General features: G+C 45.3%; 1 protein-coding gene across 1 annotated transcript in view; it reads right to left on the bottom strand.

The window, feature by feature from the left end:
* The window catches only part of cfap299 (cilia and flagella associated protein 299), a 270945-nt gene that overhangs the window by 247169 nt on the left and 7694 nt on the right, over positions 1-16082 (bottom strand). The window contains exon 2 of the mRNA XM_046348233.1: positions 11914-12044. Coding sequence (XP_046204189.1) covers positions 11914-12044 — 131 coding nt within the window. The remainder of the gene's footprint in view (positions 1-11913; positions 12045-16082) is intronic.

Genomic DNA, 16082 nt, shown 5'->3' with positions numbered 1-16082 from the left:
CACTATCGAATCATTCCCACGGTGAATAACTAGGCCCACTAGGCTACGAAACCACACACTATTGCAGAGACTGATATTACCGGTGAATAATTGATACTAGTGAAAACAATTCCCACGGTGAATAACTAGGCCCACAGAAACCACACACATCAATACCAGAGAACACTGTTAAACGAAAACTGTGCTATCGAATCATTCCCACGGTGAATAACTGGCTGAAGCACTCAAACACCGAAACTCATGCACACTTCTGTTAACACTATAATCATTCCCACGGTGAATAACTAGGCCCACTCGAATCATTCCCACGGTGGGATGCTCATTCCCACGGTGAATAACTGGCCCACTGTCTCACGAAACCACACACTATCGAATCATTCCCACGGTGAATAACTAGGCCCACTAGGCTACGAAAAACACTATCGAATCATTCCATGGGATGGAATAACTGGGCCCACTTTGGCTACAAACCACACATCTATCACAGGATTCCCAGGTGAATAACTAGGCCCACTAGGCTCCCACACACTATCAATCATTCCCATTGAATAACTAGGCCCACTAGGCTACGAAATCACACACTTCGAATCATTCCTGACTTCAATAACTTCAGGACCACTAGGAACTGTGAAATCTCTGACTTCCCGAATCATTCCCAGTGAATTCAAGACCACTAGGCTGTGAAACCACACACTTCCTGAATCATTCCCAACTGGTGAATAACTAGGCCCACTAGGTTCAAGACAACTGGGACCTCGGAAAAACACTTTCGAATCATTCCAACTCTGAATAACTAGGCCCACTAGGATCTCTTTCCACAGCTCTAAATCATTCCCACGGTGAATAATCACTGGCTCGAAATTTGACACTTCGAATCATTCCCACGGTTCACTAGTTGTCTTGAAACCACACACTATCGAATCATTCCCACGGTGAATAACTAGGCCCACTAGGCTAGTTCATACACTGTCGAATCATTCCCAGTGAATAACTCCCACTGCATTAAAACCACACACTATTGATCCAAGGTGGATGTGACACAGGATGAAACCACCACGGCCCACTGAATAACTAGGCTTTGACGAAACCACACACTATCGAATCATTCCCACGGTGAATAACTAGGCCCACTATGCTCGAAACCAACACTATCGAATCATTCCCACTGAATAACTAGGCCCACTATAAAACCAGTATCGAATCATTCCCTGTTAATGAATAACTAGGCCCACTAGGCTACGAAACAGTAAACATTGGCACACACTATCGAATCATTCCCACGTTGAAAATGGGTTCGTGCCCAACAGGCTTGGGAAACCCCTGGTTTCATTCCCACGGTGAATAACTAGGCCCACTAGAGCTACGAAACCACACACAGAATCATTCCCACGGTGAATAACTAGGCCCAGCCCACAGAGAGGGTATAGGCCCACAGACTATCGAATCATTCCCACGGTGAATAACTAGGCCCACTAGCTACGAAACCACACACTATCGAATCATTCCCACGGTGAATAACTAGGCCCACTAAGCTATAGGCATCCACACACTATGTGTCATTCCTCTGTGAATAACTAGGCCCACTAAGGCCTACAAACCACACACTATCGAATCATTCCCAGGTAAATAACTAGGCCCACTAAAGATTTACGGTAACCACACACTATTAATCATTCCCATGGTGAATAACTAGGCCCACTAAGCTACGAAACCACACACTATCGAATCATTCCCACGGTGAATAACTAGGCCCACTAAGCTACGAAACCACACACTATCGAATCATTCCCACGGTGAATAACTAGGCCCACTAAGCTACGAAACCACACATCTGGACAAGTCATTCCATGTAACTAGGCCCACTAGGCTACGAAACCACACACTATTGCAGAGACTGATATTACCGGTCGCAATTGATATAGTGAAAACAATGTGTTGGAGACAAGAGGCACAGAAACTCACATCAATACCAGAGAACACTGTTAAACGAATAATCTGTGCTATTGCACTCAAGAGGAAACTGACTGAAGCACTCAAACACCGAGATGCTCATGCATTGACTTCTGTTAACCTATACATGTCAGGGGATGCTATTCACAGGGACATATTGCTCTGTCTCACGATTCCCGAGCATGAAATGGCTATGCGTGGCTATATTGACGAAAAACAGATTCCATGGGATGGAATGGTGGGCTTTTGCACAGATGGAGCTTCATCTATCACAGGATGGCGGGCAGGCCAATAAGACCCTGCCGTCTCCCCCTCAGCATTAATTCAAAACTACTGGGAAATCTCTTGACTTCCTGACTTCAGTGCGTTCAAGACAACTGGGAACTGTGAAATCTCTGACTTCCCGACATCAGTGAGTTCAAGACAACTGGGAACTGTGAAATCTCTGACTTCCTGACTTCAGTGCATTCAAGACAACTGGGAACTGTGAAATCTCTGACTTCCCGACATCAGTGAGTTCAAGACAACTGGGATCTCGGAAAAAACATTTTGAAAGGTGATCCAACTCTGAATTACAACTCAGGAACTCGGATCTCTTTCTAGAGCTCTAAATTTCCGCCTCGAAAGATCACTGACGTCATGATTTGACCTTGTATTTTTCCCAAGTTCACAGTTGTCTTGAAAGTACCGTAAAAGCCATGGTAGGCTACCCGTCGCTAGTTCATATCTGTGTGAAGCTGGATTCAGTGCTCCGGTCTGCATTAAAACCAAATATTGATCCAAGGTGGATGTGACAGCCGAGATGTCGACGACGCCCCCTGACTTTGAGAAACTCAAGCACACATCTCATTAACGGTGGTCAGATGAGAGACATTATGTCAGACTAATTTGTAATTCACTGTCCTAGACCCAAATAAACAGTAAACATTGGCTGTTAATTACATAATTATTTTCACATGGGCGGGGTCGCGTAAATATTCATGTTAAAATGGGTTCGTGGTCAAAACAGGTTTGGGAACCCCTGGTTTAGAGGCCCACAGAGAGGGTAGCGGCGCACAGAGAGAGAGGGTATAGGCACACAGAGAGGGTATAAGCCCACAGAGTCAGCCATGTTGGGTATAAGCCCACAGAGACAAGTCAGAGGCCCACAGAGAGGGTAGAGCCATGTTGGGTAGAGGCCCACAGAGAGGGTGAGGCCCACAAGTCAGGCCATGTTGTTAGAGGCACACAGAGAGGGTGGCACACAGAGAGGGTCAGGCTCATGTTGTTAGGCCCACAGAGAGGGTAGAGGCCCACAGAGAGGGTATAGGCCCACAAAGGTATAGGCATCAACACAGCATGTGTTGCTCTGTTCCTCCTCACACCAGGCCTTCAGGCTACACAGTAGACACCCCCCAGTAGGAGTAAACTAAAGAGGCTGTGGAAAGATTTAGGGTAACAGTGTTTTAGTATACATGGTTATTATTAACTCTCATTAATCTGGATCACTTCCATTGTCCTACACCTGTAGCTTATAATGACCTTCTGAGTCAGTCAGCCATGTTGTTGACGCGACATCTGGACAAGTCAGCCATGTTGTTGACCCTACAGCTGGACAAGTCAGCCATGTTGTTTACGGGACAGCTGGACAAGTCAGCCATGTTATTTACGCGACAGCTGGACAAGTCAGCCATGTTGTTGACCCTACAGCTGGACAAGTCAGCCATGTTGTTGACGCGACAGCTGGACAAGTCAGCCATGTTGTTGACGCTACAGCTGGACAAGTCAGCCATGTTGTTGACCCTACAGCTGGACAAGTCAGCCATGTTGTTGACACTACAGCTGGACAAGTCAGCCATGTTGTTGACACTACAGCTGGACAAGTCAGCCATGTTGTTGACACTTTGTTGACGCTACAGCTGGACAAGTCAGCCATGTTGTTGACGCGACAGCTGGACAAGTCAGCCATGTTGTTGACGCTACAGCTGGACAAGTCAGCCATGTTGTTGACCCTACAGCTGGACAAGTCAGCCATGTTGTTGACGCTGTTGTTGACGCTACAGCTAGACAAGTCAGCCATGTTGTTGACGCTACAGCTGGACAAGTCAGCCATGTTGTTGACGCTGTTGCTGGACAAGTCAGCCATGTTGTTGAGCCATGTGGACAAGTCAGCCATGTTGTTGACGCTACAGCTGGACAAGTCAGCCATGTTGTTGACGCTGTTGTTGACGCTACAGCTGGACAAGTCAGCCATGTTGTTGACGCGACAGCTGGACAAGTCAGCCATGTTGTTGACGCTACAGCTGGACAAGTCAGCCATGTTGTTGACGCTACAGCTGGACAAGTCAGCCATGTTGTTGACACTACAGATGGACAAGTCAGCCATGTTGTTGACACTACAGCTGGACAAGTCAGCCATGTTGTTGACGCTACAGCTGGACAAGTCAGCCATGTTGTTGACACTACAGCTGGACAAGTCAGCCATGTTGTTGACACTACAGCTGGACAAGTCAGCCATGTTGTTGACACTACAGCTGGACAAGTCAGCCATGTTGTTGACGCGACAGCTGGACAAGTCAGCCATGTTGTTGACGCGACAGCTGGACAAGTCAGCCATGTTGTTGACGCGACAGCTGGACAAGTCAGCCATGTTGTTGACGCGACAGCTGGACAAGTCAGCCATGTTGTTGACGCTACAGCTGGACAAGTCAGCCATGTTGTTGACACTACAGCAGCTGGACAAGTCAGCCATGTTGTTGACCCTACAGCTGGACAAGTCAGCCATGTTGTTGTCGCTACAGCTGGCAATGTTAGTGTTGGCTCGCTCTCTAAAACACTAGTGTGATTGTGCATGAGCCCACTGCACGTGGCACATAGCATCTTGGGGCTGTGTTTTCTCAGTGTGACCACAACAGCAGGTCAAGGGGTCGCACTGGATGGGCATCCAATCAGAAACCCAAACCACAGAGGGAGAGGAAAGACCAATCAGTGAACAGGCAGTTTAAAGCAGATAAGCTAGCTAAAAGAGAACACTAGATCCAGGTGGCATTTCTCAACAGGAAACAGTGGAAACTGTGGGTGTTGCTGTTTCGCTGATGTCTTGTCGAGGTGTTGTTTCTATATGATACGCAGACTCTTCATCCATTAAATACCTGGAACCACCAGGCTGGAACTTACACATCCTACCCAAGCTGTCAGGCTACATGATGTTGGACTCCTTTATGCGATAACCGAGTTTGGACTACGGATGTAGGGATGGGAATTTAGAAATTATTTGACTATGCGAATAATATCATGATATTTTTTTCAGACATCCGGACAGTTGAAATACACAGTTCTGTACATACAAAAGTATGTGGACAACACTTCAAATTAGTGGCTTCTGCTATTTCAGTCGCACCCGTTGCTGACTGGTGTATGAAATAGAGCACACACCCATGCAAACATTGGCAGTAGGATGGCCTTACTGATTCGCTCAGTGACACAGGGTAGTGGTAACACAGGGTAGCAGTAACACAGGGTAGTGGTAACACAGGGTAGTAGTGACACAGGGTAGTAGTGACACAGGGTAGTGGTAACACAGGGTAGTAGTAACACAGGGTAGTGGTAACACAGGGTAGTAGTGACACAGGGTAGCGGTAACACAGGGTAGCAGTAACACAGGGTAGTGGTAACACAGGGTAGTGGTAACAGGGTAGCAGTAACACAGGGTAGTGGTAACACAGGGTAGTGGTAACAGGGTAGCAGTAACACAGGGTAGTGGTAACACAGGGTAGTGGAACACAGGGTAGTGGTAACACAGGGTAGTGGTAACAGGGTAGCAGTAACACAGGGTATTGGTAACACAGGGTAGTGGTAACACAGGGGAGCAGTAACACAGGGTAGTGGTAACACAGGGTAGCAGTAACACAGGGTAGTGGTAACACAGGGTAGCAGTAACAGGGTAGCAGTAACACAGGGTAGTGGTAACACAGGGTAGCAGTAACACAGGGTAGTGGTAACAGGGTATTGGTAACACGGGGTAGCAGTAACACAGGGTAGTAGAACACAGGGTAGCAGTAACAGGGTAGCAGTAACAGGGTAGCAGTGACACAGGGTAGTGGTAACACAGGGTAGTGGTAACACAGGGTAGCAGTAACACGGGGTAGTGGTAACACAGGGTAGTGGTAACACAGGGTAGTGGTAACACAGGGTAGTGGTAACACAGGGTAGCAGTAACATAGGGTAGTAGAACACAGGGTAGTAGTGACACAGGGTAGCAGTAACACAGGGTAGTAGTGACACAGGGTAGCAGTAACACAGGGTAGCAGTAACACAGGGTAGTAGTGACACAGGGTAGCAGTAAGACAGGGTAGTGGTAACACAGGGTAGTGGTAACACAGGGTAGTGGTAACACAGGGTAGTAGAACACAGGGTAGTAGAACACAGGGTAGCAGTAACACAGGGTAGTACACTATATAGGGAATAGGGCTCTGGTCTATAGTAGTGCACTATATAGGGAATAGGGCGCTGTTCAACAGTAGTGCACTATATAGGGAATAGAGCTCTGGTCTATAGTAGTGCACTATATAGGGAATAGGGCCCTGGTCTAAAGTAGTGCACTATATAGGGAATAGGGCTCTGGTCTAAAGTAGTGCGCTATACAGGTAATAGGGCTCTGGTCTGTAGTAGTGTTCTATATAGGGAATAGGGCTCTGTTCAACAGTAGTGCACTATATAGGGAATAGGACTCTGTTCAACAGTAGTGTTCTATATAGGGAATAGGACTCTGTTCAACAGTAGTGTTCTATATAGGGAATAGGGCTCTGTTCAACAGTAGTATTCTATATAGGGAATAGGGCTCTGGTCCACAGTAGTACACTATATAGGGAATAGGACTCTGTTCAACAGTAGTGTTCTATATAGGGAATAGGGCTCTGGTCAACAGTAGTGCACTATATAGGGAATAGGGCTCTGGTCAACAGTAGTGCACTATATAGGGAATAGGGCTCTGTTCAACAGTAGTGCACTATATAGGGAAGAGGGTTCCATTTGGGATGCACTGAGGCTTAAAATAACACCTGTTCTGTTGACTGCAAGTGGCCAATAAGGTCAATAAGGTTGCTTCATACTGAGCCTTTTCCTTTACTATTGTTTGGGAAACAAACCAAGATCCCATTAGGAATGACTTCATTAATGGCCAATGGCCAAGGGTGGCCAACTTCAAAAGCTCAAACAGCACCTGTCAGATGTCCCTGGAAAACGTCTTAAATCTTCTTTGTTCCTACATACACACACAGACACACAGAGACAGAGACACACAGAGAAATAGAAACACACAGAGAGACACAGAGAGACACAGAGAGACACAGAGACAGAGACACACAGACAGGCAGACACACAGAGACACACAGAGACACCTTCCTACAGCTCTTCAACACTCTCCAAAGAGCCCTGAGATAAAACTAGAGGCTGCTGTGTGATCTGACGCTGATAAGGAGCGAGTGTGGTACAAAAGCCTGATATTAAATCCCTCTCCAACAGTTCTCCAGATCTATGTCATGTAGGTGATCCTGTTGGGGAAAGATGAAAGAGAGGGGGACTGATATCTCAGACAGTGGCTCTTCTGTCTGCAGGTGTGAGGGGGAAGCTCCAATTTCCAGGGTGTCACTGTCTGATGGTCACACACACCTGCATGAAAACACACCCTATACCTAGACATAGCCTTTTGGATAAGCATCTAAGACTTCAATCAAATTCAACACCCAGCAAGTAAATGTTTGGATGCCTAGTGTGTGTGTGTGTGTGTGTGTGTGTGTGTGTGTGTGTGTGTGTGTGTGTGTGTGTGTGTGTGTGTGTGTGTGTGTGTGTGTGTGTGTGTGTGTGTGTGTGTGTGTGTGTGTGTGTGTGTGTGTGTGTGTGTGTGTGTGTGTGTGTGTGTGTGTGTGTGTGTGTGTGTGTGTGTGTGTGTGTGTGTGTGTGAAAGAGGATTCTTATCGCGAGTCTGTATCAGCTTGTCATCAAACAAATCATAACCACGACGCTTTATCTAGGATTACCTCAGTAGCCTAGTGAAAATGTTGTCAGAAGTAGCCTGGGTTTGGGGTTTATCTAGGACAGGGGTCCTTCCTACTACCAGTAGCCTGGGTTTGGGGTTTATCTAGGACAAGGGTCCTTCCTACTACCAGTAGCCTGGGTTTGGGGTTTATCTAGGACAGGGGTCCTTCCTACTACCAGTAGCCTGGGTTTGGGGTTTATCTAGGACAGGGGTCCTTCCTACTACCAGTAGCCTGGGTTTGGGGTTTATCTAGGACAGGGGTCCTTCCTACTACCAGTAGCCTGGGTTTGGGGTTTATCTAGGACAGGGGCCCTTCCTACTACCAGTAGCCTGGGTTTGGGGTTTATCTAGGACAGGGGTCCTTCCTACTACCAGTAGCCTGGGTTTGGGGTTTATCTAGGACAGGGGTCCTTCCTACTACCAGTAGCCTGGGTTTGGGGTTTATCTAGGACAGGGGTCCTATGAATAGCTCGCCAAACAATTCCAAAAGTTCACTGAACAAACATATAAAACGCAAAAGTGTTGGTCCAATGTTCCATAAGCACAAAAAGCTTATTTCTCTCAAATTCTGTGCACAAATTTGTTTACATCCCTGCTAGTGAGCATTTATCCTTTCCAAAGATAATCCATCCACCTGACAGGTGTGGCATTTCAAGAAGCTGATTAAACAGCATAATCATTACACAGGTGCACCTTGTGCTTGGGGACAATAAAAGGACACTCTAAAATGTGCAGTATTGTTACACAACATAGTGCCACAGATGTATCAAGTTTTGAGAGTGTACAACTGGCATGCTGACTGCAGGAATGTCTACCAGAACTATTGCCAGAGAATTGAACCTGCGGGATCGTCTGAGACCAGCCACCTGGACAGCTGATAAAACTGAGTATGCACAACCAAAGAATTTCTGCACAAACCGTCTCAGAGAACCTCATCTGGGTGCTCAGAGAACCTCATCTGGGTGCTCAGAGAACCTCATCTGGGTGCTCAGAGAACCTCATCTGAGTGCTCAGAGAACCTCATCTGGGTGCTCAGAGAACCTCATCTGGGTGCTCAGAGAACCTCATCTGGGTGCTCAGAGAACCTCATCTGGGTGCTCAGAGAACCTCATCTGGGTGCTCAGAGAACCTCATCTGGGTGCTCAGAGAACCTCATCTGGGTGCTCAGAGAACCTCATCTGGGTGCTCAGAGAACCTCATCTGGATGCTCAGAGAACCTCATCTGGGTGCTCAGAGAACCTCATCTGGGTGCTCAGAGAACCTCATCTGGGTGTTCAGAGAACCTCATCTGGGTGCTCAGAGAACCTCATCTGGGTGCTTGAGATGGTTTCAGTTCATCTCTAGGGGAGTCTCCTCAAGCAGAGAGCTTTAGATGGTTTTAGTTCATCTCTAGGGGAGTCTCCTCTAGCAGAGAGCTTTAGATGGTTTTAGTTCATCTCTAGGGGAGTCTCCTCTAGCAGAGAGCTTTAGATGGTTTTAGTTCATCTCTAGGGGAGTCTCCTCTAGCCTAGTTCTACATCTGGAGTTTGTAAAAAGTCAGCAATAACAGATCTGGGACCAGGTTGTGTCGCCTATCACCAACCCAGATGAACAACCTGCACACTGCAATAGACATTAAAGATAAATATAATTTTGACTACCGTCTATATTTCCAAATATTCTTGCCTTTCCGAGGTTTTAGAATCCCTGACTAACTCTCAGCAGAGAACTTTAACTTCTACATTACATTTACATTACATTTAAGTCATTTAGCAGATGCTCTTATCCAGAGCGACTTACAAATTGGTGCATTCACCTTATGACATCCAGTGGAACAGTCACTTTACAATAGTGCATCTAAAACTTAAGGGGGGGTGAGAGGGATTACTTATCCTATCCTAGGTATTCCTTAAAGAGGTGGGGTTTCAGGTGTCTCATTTTTATTCTTAATATGTACCAGTCGGGTTTTAGACCAGGACATAGCACCGTTTCAGTTGCTGCGCTTGTTTTTAATGTGTTATCATAAAAATCATTGTGCTGCAAAGACCTTTCCAAGGCCTTTGACACTGTCGAGCATTAAGTTCTAATTCAAAAGTTGACTGAAATAGGCCTAGATCAGGCTGCTTATAAGTGGTTTGAGAATTATCTAACAGAATACAATGTGCGATTTCTTGATGGTGTTAAGTCTAGTTTCCCGGATATTACGAAAGGTGTACCACAGGGTTCGGTACTGGGACCGGTTCGATGGTGTTGAGTCTAGTTTCCTGGATATTATGAAAGGTGTACCACAGGGGTCAGCACTGGGACCGTTTCTCTTTAACATTCATATAAATAATATTGGTCTATATGTTAAAACTTGTCATTTTCATCTATGTGCAGACAATACTGTTATTTATGCCATTGCCCTAACTGTAGACCAGATGTTGTTAGAGCTCAAATCTGATTTTGTTAACTTACAGAAAGCCCTGTTTGGTTTAAAAATTGTACTTAATGTGGGCAAGACTAAATATATGCTGTTCTCTAGTTCTCACGAGAATGTTTCAGATGTCCTACATATTTATTAATTGTATGGTTCTCGAATCGATTGGGTTCCCGCCTATAAATATCGGGGCATTTGGATTGACAAAGATTAAAGGTTTAAATACTGATGAGCTAGTTAATAAGATCAGATTTATAGTTGGCTTCTTTTTCAGAGATAGATCTAGCATCTTCCTAAACAGCAGGAAGCAGATAGTGCAGTCAACTTTCCTGCCAGTTTTTGACAATGGTGACACCATTTACCAGAATGCCTTTCGCTTCATAACAGGTAACAGTTTTAATGCGCAGTATAACACAGTTTTAATCCAGGTAACAGTTTTAATCCTGTATCAAACGGTTGGCTGGTCCTCATTAAAGTCCCGTAGATCAATTCACTATTCCCTTCGTGTTTACAAAACTCTACTACACAAGCTTCTGTCTTACCGAACTTCTTTGTTGAAGTATAAAAACACAAGATACCTACTGCGTTCACAGGATTGGTTAACTCGAGGTTCCTCGGGTCTCCACCGAATTAGGTCTTGGGTGGTCCTTGGGTGGTCCTTCTGTAGCTCAGTTGGTAGAGCATGGCGCTTGTAACGCCAGGGTAGTGGGTTCGATCCCCGGGACCACCCATACGTAGAATGTATGCACACATGACTGTAAGTCGCTTTGGATAAAAGCGTCTGCTAAATGGCATATATAGGTCAATCCTAATTTAATAACCTGCTAGAACTCCCTGTGTCTTGATTCCCTGGTGGTGTAGGAGTCTAACGTTGAGAATGTTAAATGACAATTGCATTTGTTTTGATTAAATGTACAAATGTATTGTGGTGTTGAAATTCTCGTTCTTGAATTTGTAACCTGTAGTTTTTAATTCACATTTGATTGGAGTAATATCCCAGATGACATTCATCGTGATCGCTGCAGATGTCATGTCAAGCTGAAATCATCACAACATTTTCCTTTCTACAATGAAGTCAAATCCAGCACAACACACTCACAAAGACAAAAGCCCAAACAGACAATGTCTTCCCCTTAGAGAGCACTGTGGCCACTAGTTGACAATCAGACAGTGCCTTCCTCTTGGAGAGCACTGTGGCCTTCCCCTTAGAGAGCACTGTGGCCCCTAATTGACAGTCAGACAGTGCCTTCCTCTTGGAGAGCACTGTGGCCACTAGTTGACAGACAGACAGTGCCTTCCTCTTGGAGAGCACTGTGGCCACTAGTTGACAGACAGACAGTGCCTTCCTCTTGGAGAGCACTGTGGCCACTAGTTGACAGTACCTTCCTCTTGGAGAGCACTGTGGCCACTAGTTGACAGTACCTTCCTCTTGGAGAGCACTGTGGCCACTAGTTGACAGTGCCTTCCTCTTGGAGAGCACTGTGGCTTTCCCCTTGGAGAGCACTGTGGCCCCTAATTGACAGATAGCTTCACTGTCTAACTGACTTACTTCTGCTGGCTCCTCTTGGAGAGCCTGGAGGCTTCTGCAGCTGCTTTCCTGGTCTCAAATTCCTCCCTCTTCAGGACCTCTCCGCTGCCCCTGTAGCCCAGCTCCACCAGCTGGCGAGCCAACTCCTCATCCTGGTGGAGCAATGAAAAGAGACCTGGTCAGACAGACAGGGAGGGGAAGGTGGATCCACTGGCGAACCCCCCCCACCACACACACACATAAACAGAAAGGTAACCATCCTTACTCCTCATCCTACAGGAGCAATGAATGGACATCTGCTCAGACAGACAGGGGGAGGGCGCGCACTAATAACCCCCCCACTATACACATATATAAACAGACACACACACGTTGAGCTTCTTTTTGATTGGAGGCTGGAGCAGACAATGCAAAACATAATGGACAGTCTGCTAAAGATGAATTGTAGATTTTAAAAATATTGTGTGTGTGTGTGTGTGTGTGTGTGTGTGTGTGTGTGTGTGTGTGTGTGTGTGTGTGTGTGTGTGTGTGTGTGTGTGTGTGTGTGTGTGTGTGTGTGTGTGTGTGTGTGTGTGTGTGTGTGTGTGTGTGTGTGTGTGTGCATAGCAGAGGTCGTAGGGTTAGGTTAAGGGAGGCAGCATGCTTGTGGTCAAATATGTGGTAAGGACATAGCTTGATATATACACATCACCATGACCAGTCATCTAAACAGAGCTATCCTTTTAAGTTCAACCCAACCCAGGCCTGTGGCTGGTTGGATCAAGGCTTGTGCCACATGTCATTCTACTTCCCCGAACTAAGCTAAGCCAAGCCCAGCCAGTCCTTACCCAGCCAGTCCTCACCCAGCCAGTCCTCACCCAGCCAGTCCTCACCCAGCCAGTCCTCACCCAGCCAGTCCTCACCCAGCCAGTCCTCACCCAGCCAGTCCTCACCCAGCCAGTCCTCAGGCCTCAACATCCAGACAAGTCAGGGAAAGTTTCTATTTCTTTCACCTTTCATGTGGCAAACCATTCCAAGTAAATTAGTTATATTATTTCCAAAATAACTTTATTCGGTCAGTGATGTGATCACTGTCTTAATCCATTGTCATGTCAACGCTCATTGACTGAGTCCATTTGACTGTTCTGAGTTCCGCTATTCAAACTTGATTTGCTTGTTTTAAACAACTAGGATTACATTGCTGAATGGACTCAAACCCAAAATGTTTTCTAAATAAACTTCTGATTGGTTGTTGGGGTTTCCTGTTGGCATAGATGTTATAGGGCAAACCACAGCCATGTATTTAGAGTCGGGCCTAATTTATTTTACATTTTGAATATCGTAATGCTAAAAACTCAATATACCAACTCTCTAAATACCTGACTCTGGGGGAAAAAAACCTAGTTAGATTTTCAGAAATGTACACTTGATGAACCTAGGCCTAAATACTAACAAACATCAGAAGTCTGGTAAAGTATCCATAGAAAAACCATTGGCAACAACACACTTAATCAATACCCACATAAGTCATGACTGTGCAGGTTTAGCCTAGACCTGGGTTGACTGCAGTGTGTCTACACCTGAAAGTGAGGGAGGTGATAGAGTTTGATACTGTTTGTTTGTCCAGAGTTGATAACCAGGTGAGATACATGCTGTGTTCTACCCTCTGTGGACACAGGTGTTCCAGCATGACATGGCTATTCAGCTGAACGTTATGTAACTTCCCAGCAATAGTCAAAAGTCCCATCTAGTGGTGAAGCTGTTAAACAAATAGCTCTTATAGGCGTAGAAGCTGAATTTATGACATTTCTCATATTCAATGACAAATACCACCCCCTTTGACAGGGCTGAAAATTAAATAAAGATTTTTTTAAATGAAAATGGGACAGTCAAAAATGTTCACGGATTAATTTTTCAAATGTACCAGGCAGATAGCAAACAACTTGTATGGCGTCATGTGGGCGAGTGGTTTGCTGATATCAATGTTGTGAACATGGTGGCAGTGGGGTTGTGGTATGGGCAGGCATAAGCTACGGACAACGAACACAACTGCATTCTAGTAATGCCAATTTGAATGCACAGAGATACCGTGACAAGATCCTGAGGCCCATTGTTGTGCCATTCATCCACCTCAATCACCTCATGGTTCAGCATTATAATACACGGCCCCATGTAGCAAGGATCTGTACACAATTCCTGGAAGCTTAAAATGTCCTAGTTCTTCCATGGCCTGCACATTCACCAGACATGTAACCCATTGAGCATGTTTGGAATGCTCTGGATCAACGTGTACGACAGCCTGTTCCAGTTCCCACCAATATCCAGAAACCTCCACAGCCATTTAAGGAGGAGTGGGACAACATTCCACAGGCCACAGTCGACAGCCAGATCAACTCTATGTGAAGGAGATGTGTCACGCTGCATGAGACAAATGGTGATCACACCAGATACAGACTGGTTTTCTGATCCACGCCCCTACTTTTTTTTAAGGTATCTGTGACCAACAGATGCATATCTGTATTCCCAGTCATGTGAAATCCATAGATTAGGACTAAATGTATTTCTTTAAATTGACTGATTTCTGTATGTGAACTGTAACTCAGTCAAATCTTTGAAATTGTTGCATGTTTAGCCCTATAAACTAATTTAGCCCTATAAACTAATTTAGCCCTATAAACTAATTTAGCCCTGTAAACTAATTTAGCCCTGTAAACTAATTTAGCCCTGTAAACTAATTTAGCCCTATAAACTAATTTAGCCCTGTAAACTAATTTAGCCCTATAAACTAATTTAGCCCTGTAAACTAATTTAGCCCTATAAACTAATTTAGCCCTATAAACTAATTTAGCCCTATAAACTAACTTAGCCCTATAAACTAACTTAGCCCTTTGATTGTATTTTTTTCTTTGTTGGATTGATTAGACGGATAGAAATGAGCAAATTTTCAGGAAATAGATGGTGTTTCCATGATGCTAAACATTCTATGCCTAGGAATGACCCAACTGTCCCTGAGAGGTGATGCTGAAACAAAGCACACTTTAAAGTGAATATTATATTGAAGCTGGGAGGTGGTGCTGAAACAAGGCACACTTTAAAGTGAATATTATATTGAAGCTGGGAGGTGGTGCTGAAACAAGGCACACTTTAAAGTGAATATTATATTGAAGCTGGGAGGTGATGCTGAAACAAGGCACACTTTAAAGTGAATATTATATTGAAGCTGGGAGGTGGTGCTGAAACAAGGCACACTTTAAAGTGAATATTATATTGAAGCTGGGAGGTGGTGCTGAAACAAGGCACACTTTAAAGTGAATATTATATTGAACCTGGGAGGTGGTGCGGAAACAAGGCACACTTTAAAGTGAATATTATATTGAAGCTAGGAAGCGCCTACTCTGTGGAGTGTGCGTGTGCAATTACTGAATTCGTCTTCGCAGTCCTTCTAAACAACACAACTTTGGCGAAGGTTAAAGTATTCAAAATCTGTTCATAACAGATTCTAGTTTTGGGAACAGAAAACTGTATTAAGATTAAATGTCACCGATCAAAATCCATCTTCTCCCACTGGGCTTCCTGTTCTAACTCTAGTATCTTCTCCCACTGGGCTTCCTGTTCTAACTCTAGTATCTTCTCCCACTGGGCTTCCTGTTCTAACTCTAGTATCTTCTCCCACTGGGCTTCCTGTTCTAACTCTAGTATCTTCTCCCACTGGGCTTCCTGTTCTAACTCTAGTATCTTCTCCCACTGTCGGCCACTGGGCTTCCTGTTCTAACTCTAGTATCTTCTCCCACTGGGCTTCCTGTTCTAACTCTAGTATCTTCTCCCACTGTCTCCCACTGGGCTTCCTGTTCTAACTCTAGTATCTTCTCCCACTGTCTCCCACTGGGCTTCCTGTTCTAACTCTAGTATCTTCTCCCACTGGGCTTCCTGTTCTAACTCTAGTATCTTCTCCCACTGTCTCCCACTGGGCTTCCTGTTCTAACTCTAGTATCTTCTCCCACTGGGCTTCCTGTTCTAACTCTAGTATCTTCTCCCACTGGGCTTCCTGTTCTAACTCTAGTATCTTCTCCCACTGGGCTTCCTGTTCTAACTCTAGTATCTTCTCCCACTGGGCTTCCTGTTCTAACTCTAGTATCTTCTCCCACTGTTCTCCTCTACTGTCTTCTCCCACTGGCTTCCTGTTCTAACTCTAGTATCTTCTCCCACTGGGC

This window comes from Oncorhynchus gorbuscha, linkage group LG04 (assembly GCF_021184085.1).
Source record: "Oncorhynchus gorbuscha isolate QuinsamMale2020 ecotype Even-year linkage group LG04, OgorEven_v1.0, whole genome shotgun sequence".
Lineage (NCBI taxonomy): Eukaryota > Metazoa > Chordata > Actinopteri > Salmoniformes > Salmonidae > Oncorhynchus > Oncorhynchus gorbuscha.
The sequence above is the reverse complement of the archived record's forward strand: the minus strand, read 5'-3'. Positions and strand labels throughout refer to the sequence as shown.